Genomic DNA, 12,169 nt, shown 5'->3' on the forward strand with positions numbered 1-12,169 from the left:
ATGTTTTAATAAGGTCAGTATCACACCACATGTAGCCTAGCCCATAGGCCTATATGTTTTAATAAGGTCAGTATCACACCTCATGTAGCCTAGCCCATAGGCCTATATGTTTTAATAAGGTCAGTATCACACCACATGTAGCCTAGCCCATAGGCCTATATGTTTTAATAAGGTCAGTATCACACCTCATGTAGCCCAGCCCATAGGCCTATATGTTTTAATAAGGTCAGTATCACACCACATGTAGCCCAGCCCATAGGCCTATATGTTTTAATAAGGTCAGTATCACACCTCATGTAGCCCAGCCCATAGGCCTATATGTTTTAATAAGGTCAGTATCACACCTCATGTAGCCTAGCCCATAGGCCTATATGTTTTTGATAAAGTGGCCAAATAACTTCTTCAAATGAAGCACGTTAATCTGTTTTACAAGGGGTGTAAAGCCTAACTGACATACATACACAGCACGTGAGTTTCAAGTTTGGGGAAGTACATTTTCAACCTACAAATGCACCTTTATAATAAAAGCATTACCTGCATAATCACATTTGCGGTCACTGATAATGGTGTTTTCCTGCTAATGGAATATTCATGCTTATAGCCTACTGCAGTGTGCTCATCGCTGTGTTTATAATGTGAAGAAGTAGTCTAATAGTTGATCAACATTTTAAGCTAAACGTTCTCATCTGTCATGTCAGGCTCATTGCTTCAAACAGGTTTGTTTGATGCTAGTGGTTATATTCATTTGGGCTCTATCGCATCCCACAACTGTCCCTTAGAATATATAAAGTTATATAAATTACTCTAAATTAAGCATATAGGAGTACCTGTTTCTTTGTTAACACCTCAACACAGAATAGACACATGTGCACACTCCCTCAAATCGTTTGGAGAAAATATCCTTTCTGTTTTATTCAGCTATGTTCAGTTGTATTCTTCATGCTATAAAATAATGGAATTCTAAGTAAATCTTGTCTGCTAAATGAACTAGTGTACCCCACAGCCATATGGCATAGCCAGATCAGGGCCTAACATAACGACAACTCAGAGTACGCTATTCTTTTCTTCTGAAATAGACTACATTTTCTTCATATCATGTTTGTTTAGACCTGTCTAAAATAAATAATGGCTTTATTGTGAAGGTGTCGGCTATATTACATGGATTTATTAGACTTTAATATATAGATGTTCCAAAGGTCTGCGTCAGTGGCTTGCAGGCTATGCGTGGATATGCATTACTTTCTATCTGGTAATATTACCACCACTATTTATCTTTCTCCCTCCGTCTCTCTCACTGCAGTAGAGAAGGTGCATAGCCAATGGGACAACACACAGCACGGCGTAGAGGCACGGCTCCAGCAGCTGGACAGTATGATTGGCCACAGCGACCAGTGGGAGGAGCAGAGGCAGGAGGTGAAGGCTCTGATTGGTCAGAACGAGGGGCGCATGCACAACCTACTGCAGCTCTCCAGGGAACCCCTGACCAAACAGCTCAGTGACAACAAGGTGAGGGATACACTGACCCTTCACCTTTGAACTACTGACCCCCTGCCCCATTAGCCAGAGCCCCATTAGCCCCGAACCACTGATAAAAGGTGTGATATTTTTCATTATGTTAATCGTTAAGGTTAGGATTGGGTAGTAATCTGATTCTAGATCTGTGACTCAAAACTGTTTTTGGAAAGTATGTTTATGTGTGTTTGCATGCTAGCCTGATAGATAACACACACATTTTGTACCGTTCATCATGCGTTTTAATATCACTGGTGTGACATGCTGATTATGATGAGTATATGCAAATGACAGGGCTTACTGTTGGACTGTTATTGATAGTGTTAATGAGAGCTGTTCAAACATGCCAAGCAGGCAGATAATGGTATGTATATGAGCTGTTTTATGTGGGGATTGTCAGATGTAGACTTTTTTGGGTGGCCAATGCAACGCCAACCTGAAACACTAGAGGGCATCTGTGTTTAACTCACCGTGGTACTTTACTGTAGTTCCAATGCCCTAGAACAGGTACTGATAGGATACCTCTGACAAGGTAATAATTATTTCTCATTTAATTAAATGGGTTAGCATACCTTTAGTAAACAAAGTGAGATCCTGAGGGAACTGTGATAATTGCAGTGAGATTTAAAGGAATTAGACGTGGATATGAAAGAAGTTAAATAAAGATTTAGAAAGCCATTTGCTGCTACTGTTTAGTCTGTGAGGAGTATGTTGTTATTTGTTGTTTGTTTATGTTTTCTTCTCCAGGTGTTCTTGCAAGACCTGGGAAGAGGTCAGGGTACCATGGTAACCTTTAACGAGCTGTCCAATCAGCTCCTGCGAGAGTATTCTGCAGATGACACGAGGAGGATCAAAGAGGTCACAGACAAACACAACAGAGCCTGGAACAGCATCAAGAACAGGTGGACACACACACACACACACACACACAGACACACAGGCGGGACCAAAACATTTACATTCAAAATCCTATTTTCCCAAACCCCTAATCCAAAACCTAAACCTAACTCGTAATCTTAACCCTAACCCGAAACCTAACCCCTAAACCTAAAATAGCAGTTTTCCTTTTGGGGACTGGCAAAATGTCCCCACTTGTTTTACTATAGTTGTGAGGACTTTAGAAACACAAAGGATGGCGAAGTTGGACCACACACACACACACACACACACACACACACACACACACACACACACACACACACACACACATGTTATGTTCTTCTATCCTTGTGGGGACCTAAAATAAATGTCCTATCAAAATCCTATTTTCCCTAACCCCTAAACCTAACCCAACCCTAATTGTAACCCTACACACTAAGCTCATGGGGATGTGGGAAATGTCCCCACGAGGGAGAATGTTCCTTGTTTTACTATCCTACAAGGATAGAAGAATCCCCCCCCCCCCCCCCCACACAAATATCACTTTGATAATGTTATGAGATATTTGAATTATACTCAGATAGCTAATTAAACAATGACCTCCAACCAAACCACTGCTTGATCATTGGACATTACATTGATCAACTAATTAGTGTGTTGATTGAATGACAGGGCTAGTGACCGCCAGGCCCAGCTGGACAGTGACCTGACTGCTCTACAGACTTCCCTCAGGGAGCTGGAGGCCTTCCTCAAGTGGCTTCAGGAGGCCGAAACTACCGTCAATGTCCTGGCCGACGCCTCCCAGAGGGAGGAGCTATCACAGGACTCTGCCCACGTCAAGGAGCTGAGGGGGCAACTGGAGGTAGGCCATGCCCATTTGATCTGCTGATTGTGTGTGTGTGTGTGTGTGTGTGTGTGTGTGAGTATTTAGCCGACGGGAAAAGAAGAGAACTGAGATTGGCGCTCGGTATATGAACAGTATATTGAGTGATATATGGAGATAAATGGCTTGGCTGAGGGGCTGAATACAGAGAGAGGTTGAAATAAGGAGGTCAAAGGAGGTGTGTGGGAGACGGGGACAGGTGCTGTCCTCTTATCCCCCAGTCATCCCTCATTAAGATAGTGTGCGTGCATTCAAGTGAGCTGTGTGTGGTCGCTCATTGATTTTTCTGTCATGCGCTGTTCAGTGATGTGGTATGTTTCTTCTCGCCTATTGCTTGTCATTTTCCCGCCTCTTACGATGACACATATTGTCCTCCCTTTTGATTTATAAATGGTCTATTCAAAATCCTCCTTGACTTGTGTTTAGTTGTGTGACAGCCCTTTGACAGAGATGAGCTCTTTTCATACCACACAGTCATGTCAATCTGGTTGTGCTTTTATTTGTTCACACGCTTGGTCTCCCTCTTTCACCCCTTATCTCTCTATCACAATGCCCCTGTCTGTGTAAAAAGAGACCGTCTGAACGCCACATTGATTCCTGTGTCTAAGGGGGATATGTTGAGAGGGCGCATGAAAGAGAAAGAGGGAGGGAGGGAGGGAGATGTTCTTCCTGTAGTTGTCCAGATAAGGCCGTAGTGTCTGTCCTTTCTTACCTGCATTGTGAAACCGGGCTGAACTCGCACGCACACGCGCACACACACTGTTCCTGTGAATCACAGATACTGTTCTGATGATCACAGATGAAATACTATAGACTCCTACAGTCATCTATGATTTTCTTCATCTCCCATTGAGTTGTGCCTTTTCATTGTGTTTTTCTAGGTTAGTCTCACTTGAGGGAGCATTGATGCTCTAAAAACATCTCATACACGGTCTCATACACGGTCTCATACACGGCCTCATACACGGCCTCATACACGGCCTCATACACGGCCTCATACACGGCCTCATACACGGCCTCATACACGGCCTCATACACGGCCTCATACACGGCCTCATACACGGACTCATACAAGGCCTCATACACGGCCTCATACACGGCCTCATACACGGCCTCTTACACGGTCTCATACATGGCCTCTTAATCGGCCTCATACACGGCCTCATACACGGCCTCATACACGGTCTCTTACACGGTCTCATACATGGCCTCTTAATCGGCCTCATACACGGCCTCATACATGGCCTCATACACGGCCTCATACACAGCCTCATACACGGCCTCGTACACAGCCTCACATGGTCTCATACGGTCTCATACATGGCCTCTTACATGGCCTCGTATGGTCTCATACATGGCCTCGTATGGTCTCTTTTCCTTAGCTCTGTTTCCACCTACAGGAAGCCCATCTTGTGATTTAAAATGGAGCTTTCTGGAAATGCCTTTATTTTTTTATTCCACCCTCTCTACCCCTTCTTGTCCTCTCTCCTCTACTCCTCCTTAACCCTTATGTCCCTCTTATTTCCCTCTTATTTCACTCTTATTTCTCTCTTATTTCTCTCTCTCCCTCTGTCTCTCAACTTGGGTAAGATTGATGGACTGCAGTCAGAGCCAAATGGAAACTGTATGAATGAAAGCAAATGAATGGGGAAGGAGGAAAGAGAGGGGGATTAGAGAGAGGAGGAGATAACAGGACAGAGAATGGTCAGATTGAGATACGGGGGAAAGGAGCCTGGAGCCTTGCTTCATTCAGAGTGACTCTTGTGTCACCAGTCAATGTCAAGTCTGTCACCTTACCTGAGTTTCTTCTTGAGATGCTCCATATAACCACAAGCCACATGATTTCTTAGGAGAAGAAAAAGGCAATGTTCCTCAGAGGTTTGGTCTTAGAGAGGTGCTATAGAAAGATAAAGCACATTAGGTTAGTTCTTACAACTGGAGAACAAATGTTTTATTTAATCCTAGAGGTTGAAATACACAATCTACTACTGTATATATAAAAACAAATATGTGATAAGGTTTACATTTTTTGAGGTGATACGAGATGATGGTTGTCTTTTCCCCTCAGCTGGTGTGGTGTCATATTGTGTTGCACCGTGCTAGCCTGTTTCCCCTCAGCTGGTGTGTTGTCATATTGTGTTGCACCGTGCTAGCCTGTTTCCCCTCAGCTGGTCTGGTGTCATATTGTGTTGCACCGTGCTAGCCTGTTTCCCCTCAGCTGGTGTGGTGTCATATTGTGTTGCACCGTGCTAGCCTGTTTCCCCTCAGCTGGTGTGGTGTCATATTGTGTTGCACCGTGCTAGCCTGTTTCCCCTCAGCTGGTGTGGTGTCATATTGTGTTGCACCGTGCTAGCCTGTTTCCCCTCAGCTGGTGTGGTGTCATATTGTGTTGCACCGTGCTAGCCTGTTTCCCCTCAGCTGGTGTGGTGTCATATTGTGTTGCACCGTGCTAGCCTGTTTCCCCTCAGCTGGTCTGGTGTCATATTGTGTTGCACCGTGCTAGCCTGTTTCCCCTCAGCTGGTGTGTTGTCATATTGTGTTGCACCGTGCTAGCCTGTTTCCCCTCAGCTGGTGTGTTGTCATATTGTGTTGCACCGTGCTAGCCTGTTTCCCCTCAGCTGGTCTGGTGTCATATTGTGTTGCACCGTGCTAGCCTGTTTCCCCTCAGCTGGTGTGGTGTCATATTGTGTTGCACCGTGCTAGCCTGTTTCCCCTCAGCTGGTGTGGTGTCATATTGTGTTGCACCGTGCTAGCCTGTTTCCCCTCAGCTGGTGTGGTGTCATATTGTGTTGCACCGTGCTAGCCTGTTTCCCCTCAGCTGGTGTGGTGTCATATTGTGTTGCACCGTGCTAGCCTGTTTCCCCTCAGCTGGTGTGTTGTCATATTGTGTTGCACCGTGCTAGCCTGTTTCCCCTCAGCTGGTCTGGTGTCATATTGTGTTGCACCGTGCTAGCCTGTTTCCCCTCAGCTGGTGTGTTGTCATATTGTGTTGCACCGTGCTAGCCTGTTTCCCCTCAGCTGGTGTGTTGTCATATTGTGTTGCACCGTGCTAGCCTGTTTCCCCTCAGCTGGTGTGTTGTCATATTGTGTTGCACCGTGCTAGCCTGTTTCCCCTCAGCTGGTCTGGTGTCATATTGTGTTGCACCGTGCTAGCCTGTTTCCCCTCAGCTGGTCTGGTGTCATATTCAGCTGCAGTGACTCCATGTGAAGCCACCATGCAGCCTGTTCCCTATTATTCACTGTCACACAGGAGCACAGAGACACTCACAACACACAGAATGAGGGCAGAGGGCAACACACACACACACACACACACACACACACACACACACACACACACACACACACACACACACACACACACACTCCAAAGAGTCAGAGATGTAGCAGTAATGCTCTCACACAGAGAGGGCAAAGGGCACACTGTTGTAAGGGAGCTTTTATCTATCTCCGATGTTTTCACCTTGATATGTACCTATGTGTACAAAAAAATGCTACATTGGCATATTGTGCACGTGTGTGTGCATGTTAAAAAGCTAAAACCAGTGCGTTCCAGTCTATATAGTCAAAGCTGTACAGCAAACACCGATTCTGGCCCTTCTCAAACATTAACAATGCTGTAACTTAATGTGAACACGATGCTAGTTCCCGATGGGGTTCATACATGCCGACGGACTGGAAACCCAGTGATGTCACTAACTGGGCTACCTAACGGTATTCCTGTAATTCCCTTAGAATAATCAATACTGTGTGGAATGAGTGAACACATGTATGGCTCACCAAATTAAGATCTGGCTTCACAGAGCACTCGATAATCACTCTCACTTTCTCACATGGTTATCTAAGCGTATATGTGCGTGCCTGTGTGTGTGTGCGCACGCATGTGTGTGTGTATGGGGGTCGAGAGTGTGTGTGTCTGTGGGTGTGTGTGTTCAATGCTAAGCCTCCCTTTCCCATCCTGCTACTGAGTCTTTTCCCTGGATATGAAGTGACAGGCAAGACAGGGGCCATATGGGCATTAATATGTCCCTTAGCTCAAAGCTGAACACACACTCTTATTTAGAGTTTACAGTGTGTGTGTGTGTGTGTGTGTGTGTGTTCTGTATTTATAAGTCTTGGGAAACTGTGATGATGTGGCGTGGTGTGAGAAGGAGTGCTTTGTCTGTTGCTCTGGGGGAGTCTTTAGGTAAAAAACGGGATCAGATCCTGAGTGCAGGAGAAAGTCATTTTTCGGGAATCTATTAACAGAGCAAATTACAGATGCTACTACTGAATCAGCACTTCCCCAGTTTCCATGTCTCTGTTTCTCTTTCATACACTATCCTTCACTTTCTTTTAATTTTCTTCTCTTTAATGCGCTCACAAAATGTACTTTCCCCTTTATCTGCTTTTCTCTCTTCCCTCTCTTCCCTCCCTCTCTTACCTCCCCTCTCTTACCTCCCCTCTCTTACCTCCCTCTCTTACATCCCCTCTCTTACCTCCCCTCTCTTCCCTCCCCTCCTTACCTCCCCTCTCTTACCTCCCCTCTCTTCCCTCTTCCCTCTCTTCATCCCCTCTCTTACATCCCCTCTCTTACCTTCCCTCTCTTATATCCCCTCTCTTCCCTCCCCTCTCTTACCTTCCCTCTCTTCCCTTCCATCTCTTATATTCCCTCTCTTCCCTCCCCTCTCTTCCCTCCCATCTCTTACCTTCCCTCTCTTACCTCCCCTCTCTTCCCTTCCCTCTCTTACCTCCCCTCTCTTACCTTCCCTCTCTTATATCCCCTCTCTTCCCTCCCCTCTCTTACCTTCCCTCTCTTATATCCCCTCTCTTCCCTCCCCTCTCTTCCCTTCCCTCTCTTATATCCCCTCTCTTCCCTCACCTCTCTTACCTTCCCTCTCTTACATCCCCTCTCTTCCCTCCCCTCTCTTCCCTCCCCTCTCTTACATCCCCTCTCTTACCTTCCCTCTCTTACCTCCCCTCTCTTACCTTCCCTCTCTTCCCTCCCCTCTCTTACCTTCCCTCTCTTATATCCCCTCTCTTCCCTCCCCTCTCTTACATCCCCTCTCTTCCATCCCCTCTCTTACATCCCCTCTCTTACCTTCCCTCTCTTCCCTCCCCTCTCTTCCCTTCCCTCTCTTATATCCCCTCTCTTCCCTCCCCTCTCTTACCTTCCCTCTCTTACATCCCCTCTCTTACCTCCCCTCTCTTACCTTCCCTCTCTTACCTCCCCTCTCTTCCCTCCCCTCTCTTCCCTTCCCTCTCTTATATCCCCTCTCTTACCTTCCCTCTCTTATATCCCATCTCTTCCCTCCCCTCTCTTACATCCCCTCTCTTACATCCCCTCTCTTACCTTCCCTCTCTTCCCTCCCCTCTCTTCCCTTACCTCTCTTATATCTCCTCACTTCCCTCCCCTCTCTTCCCTTCCCTCTCTTACCTCCCCTCTCTTCCCTTCCCTCTCTTACATCCCCTCTCTTACCTTCCCTCTCTCCCCTCCCCTCTTCCCTCCCCTCTCTTCCCTCCCCTCTCTTACCTCCCCTCTCTTACCTCCCCTCTCTTACCTTCCCTCTCTTACATCCCCTCTCTTACCTTCCCTCTCTTACCTCCCCTCTCTTACCTCCCCTCTCTTACCTACCCTCTCTTACCTCCCCTCTCTTACCTTCCCTCTCTTACCTTCCCTCTCTTACATCCCCTCTCTTACCTTCCCTCTCTTACCTCTACTCTCTTATATCCCCTCTCTTCCCTACCCTCTCTTCCCTTCCCTCTCTTACCTTCCCTCTCTTACCTCCCCTCTCTCCCCTCTCTTACCACTTCCCTCTCTTCCCTCCTTCCCTCTCTTCCCTCCCTCTCTTCCCTCCCCTCTCTTACCTTCCCTCTCCCCTCCCTCTCTTCCCTCCCCTCTCTTCCCTCCCCTCTCTTACCTCCCCTCTCTTACCACCCCTCTCTTACCTTCCCTCTCTTACATCCCCTCTCTTACCTTCCCTCTCTTACCTCCCCTCTCTTACCTCCCCTCTCTTACCTCCCCTCTCTTACCTCCCCTCTCTTACCTCCCCTCTCTTACCTTCCCTCTCTTACCTTCCATCTCTTACCTTCCCTCTCTTACCTTCCCTCTCTTACATCCCCTCTCTTACCTCCCTTCTCTTACCTTCCCTCTCTTCCCTTCCCTCTCTTACCTCTCCTCTCTTATATCCCCTCTCTTACCTTCCCTCTCTTACCTTCCCTCTCTTACCTCCCCTCTCTTACATTCCCTCTCTTCCCTCCCCTCTCTTCCCTTCTTACATTCCCTCTCTTCCCTTCCCTCTCTTCCCTCCCCTCTCTTCCCTTCCCTTCCCTCTCTTACATTCCCTCTCTTCCCTCCCCTCTCTTCCCTTCCCTTCCCTCCCTTCCCTTCTCTCTCATCCCTCCCCTTTCTTTCTTCCCTTCTCTCTCTCAGCTCCCTGTTCTCATATCAGACTGCTTTCTCATCCCTCTGTATCTGTGCATATTGCTACATCTGGGACACACACACACACACACACACACACTCTGCTGCTCCTGCTGTGTGCGGGCTGCACGCTGTACATCTCACTTGTGCTCGCTCTCTCCATTGGTGTTTTTCTCTCTCTCTCTCTCTCTCCCTCCCTCTTTCTCTCTCTAACTTTCCCTCTCTCCCAGTCATTGGTTCCCTCTGGCTGGTCATTGGCTCTCTATGGCTGAAGGAGCTTCTGTCGTCTGTTATCCCAGGTCTACTGATCGCTCTGTCTCTCTCTCTCTCTGTCTCTCACTGTCGTCCGCTCTGAAGGTTTTCCGTGGAGCGCTACAGTCTTTATCTCTGACTGTCCGCTGTGAGCCGCGATCGGAGAGCAGCGCACCTCTCCTCCAGCAAAACTTCTGCCTCCCACTCTCATTCTTCTTCTCTTTGTTTGCTTATCGGCTGATTTTTCTCCTTTTTGTCCTCTTTGACCCCTGGCTCCTGAAGTGGACCCCAGAGTGACATGTATTTTTGGAGTAGTTTTGTGTACCATGGTTTAAGTGTGTGTGAATGAGAGTCAGTGAGTGTTTCAGCATCGCTTATATGCATGAGCTTGTGTGTGAGGAGGAAGTGTGTGCATGTGTGTGACAAAGTGTGTGTGACTGTGTGTGTATATGTGTGAGAGAGAGAGTGTTTGCTGTGAGAGAGCACGTGACTGACCGTGCACTGTGTGTGTGTGTGCCAGTATATCTGCGTGTGCGGGGGCATGCCGATCGCAGCATGTGTGTCAGACAGTGTGTGTAAGTGTGTGTGTTCACGTCACTCCTGCTGTGGTGTGTCTCTGGGAGAAGGAGGAGGAGAGGATATGAGCAGAGTTGGGCAGTGCTAGCGTGCCATGCGGACTCGGAGCAGGCTGCAGACCTGTGGCACGCGTAAAATGATGGCCATGGTCCGTACCTCCCTCCAGAAAGTGGTGGTCTTCCTACACAGGCTCCAGAGAATGGCCATCTCATCCCCACGCTACCACAAACTCTGCAAGGTCAGTCACAGAAAGAAAGAGAGGGAGAGAGCCAGAGAGAGGAAGACTTCTCTCCTCCGTTCTTTCATTCATGTCGTTCGTTCATTTGTTTTGTGTTTTTATTCAGTGTTTAGTTTGTTGTTGTGATGGACTTGATGAGCAGTGTGGATTGGTTTGTTCTACTTGTTGGTTCAGATCCTTTTCCATCACTTTTTAGTTGTTTGTCTTCAGAAAATACTTGTTTTATTCATGGAGTTTTATGTTTTTGAATGTCTTTCATCTTGGTGAATGAATACTTTTGTTGGCCTGTTGGTTATTTATTATTATTATTAGATTAGCGGTTCACCAAGTCTCTCCACGTCTATGCCATAGTTGGGATACTTTTGTTCTAATTTGGGACTTGTGTATTTGTGACTCTTGTTGTTGTCAACAGATCCCTCCTGTTATCTGTTTGGGAGAGTGTTGACGGGTGTGGTTGTCACCTCCATAGTGTGTCTGCATATCTCTGGCTGGGTGCGGGACTGATACACTGCCTCAGTGGCACGTCAAGTAATCAGGCTCCGTTTGTGTGTGTGTGTGCGAGCGTGCGCATGCTTGTGTAGAGTCTTGTCTCTCTGCTGTCAGTTTGAGGCGGCTTTTCTGTGGTGTTGTTATTTCAATGAAGGATATATTGTGATGTTGCGAGTGACAGCTCTAGACAGATGGAAAAGTTGGTAACAGACACACACAGAGCAGCGAGAGGGCAGAGTGCGATGAGAGATGGACCAGCTGCTCAGGTCCTGCTTTAATCCCTCTGAGGATTAGAGCTGCCAGCCACAATCACAAACCTGTGTGTGGTGTGTGTGTGTGTGTGTGTGTGTGTGTGTGTACACACACAGTGGACCCAATTCTCATGATTAAACAGCTGGAATCACGCTTTAAAATGCATTTGTTAGCCTTGGATTTAATGTATCACATAGTTTTTCTCAAGACAAATCCCTTGTCTTCTCTCCCCACCTCTCACTGTCTCTGTCTCACTTCGTCTCTTGCTCTAGATCCCTTTTCTGTCTTTCTATGAGCGATGGTGTGGATTCTCTCTCCTAATATCACATTCACACGGTCAGACCAATCTGTGTGTCAGTCTGTCTCTCTTCATGTGTGACTGACTGACTGAGTGTGTACCTGTAGACTACTGGCCCGCAGTCAGCAGAAATACAGAGAAAGTGCTTGAGAGGCAGAGGGAGAGGTGGTTCACACAGTATATTTCCCTCCGTTCGCTCACTAGTTCATTCCCTAGAATAAAGTCATCACTTGCTCTTTGCTCGTTTAACCCACCCTGGGGAACATCTATCTTAGTTTCATCTCCCTTTCAGCAGGCAGTCTCTGATCACTCCTCACATCGCCCTGAGGAAAACTACTGTGCCCTCGTTTACCACCCCCTCTTACCACCATCGCAACACACTTTCCT

At 47.1% G+C, this 12,169-nt stretch overlaps 1 protein-coding gene across 6 annotated transcripts in view; it reads left to right on the top strand.

Moving 5' to 3' along the window:
• LOC139407256 (utrophin) overlaps window positions 1-12,169 on the top strand; it is a 334,795-nt gene that overhangs the window by 119,921 nt on the left and 202,705 nt on the right. For all 6 annotated transcript variants that reach the window (XM_071150875.1, XM_071150879.1, XM_071150876.1 and 3 more), the window contains 3 exons: window positions 1,301-1,506; window positions 2,260-2,414; window positions 3,064-3,253. In XM_071150875.1, the coding sequence (XP_071006976.1) occupies window positions 1,301-1,506; window positions 2,260-2,414; window positions 3,064-3,253 (551 nt within the window). The remainder of the gene's footprint in view (window positions 1-1,300; window positions 1,507-2,259; window positions 2,415-3,063; window positions 3,254-12,169) is intronic.

Source organism: Oncorhynchus clarkii, chromosome 4 (genome assembly GCF_045791955.1).
Source record: "Oncorhynchus clarkii lewisi isolate Uvic-CL-2024 chromosome 4, UVic_Ocla_1.0, whole genome shotgun sequence".
Classification (NCBI taxonomy): Eukaryota; Metazoa; Chordata; class Actinopteri; order Salmoniformes; family Salmonidae; genus Oncorhynchus; species Oncorhynchus clarkii.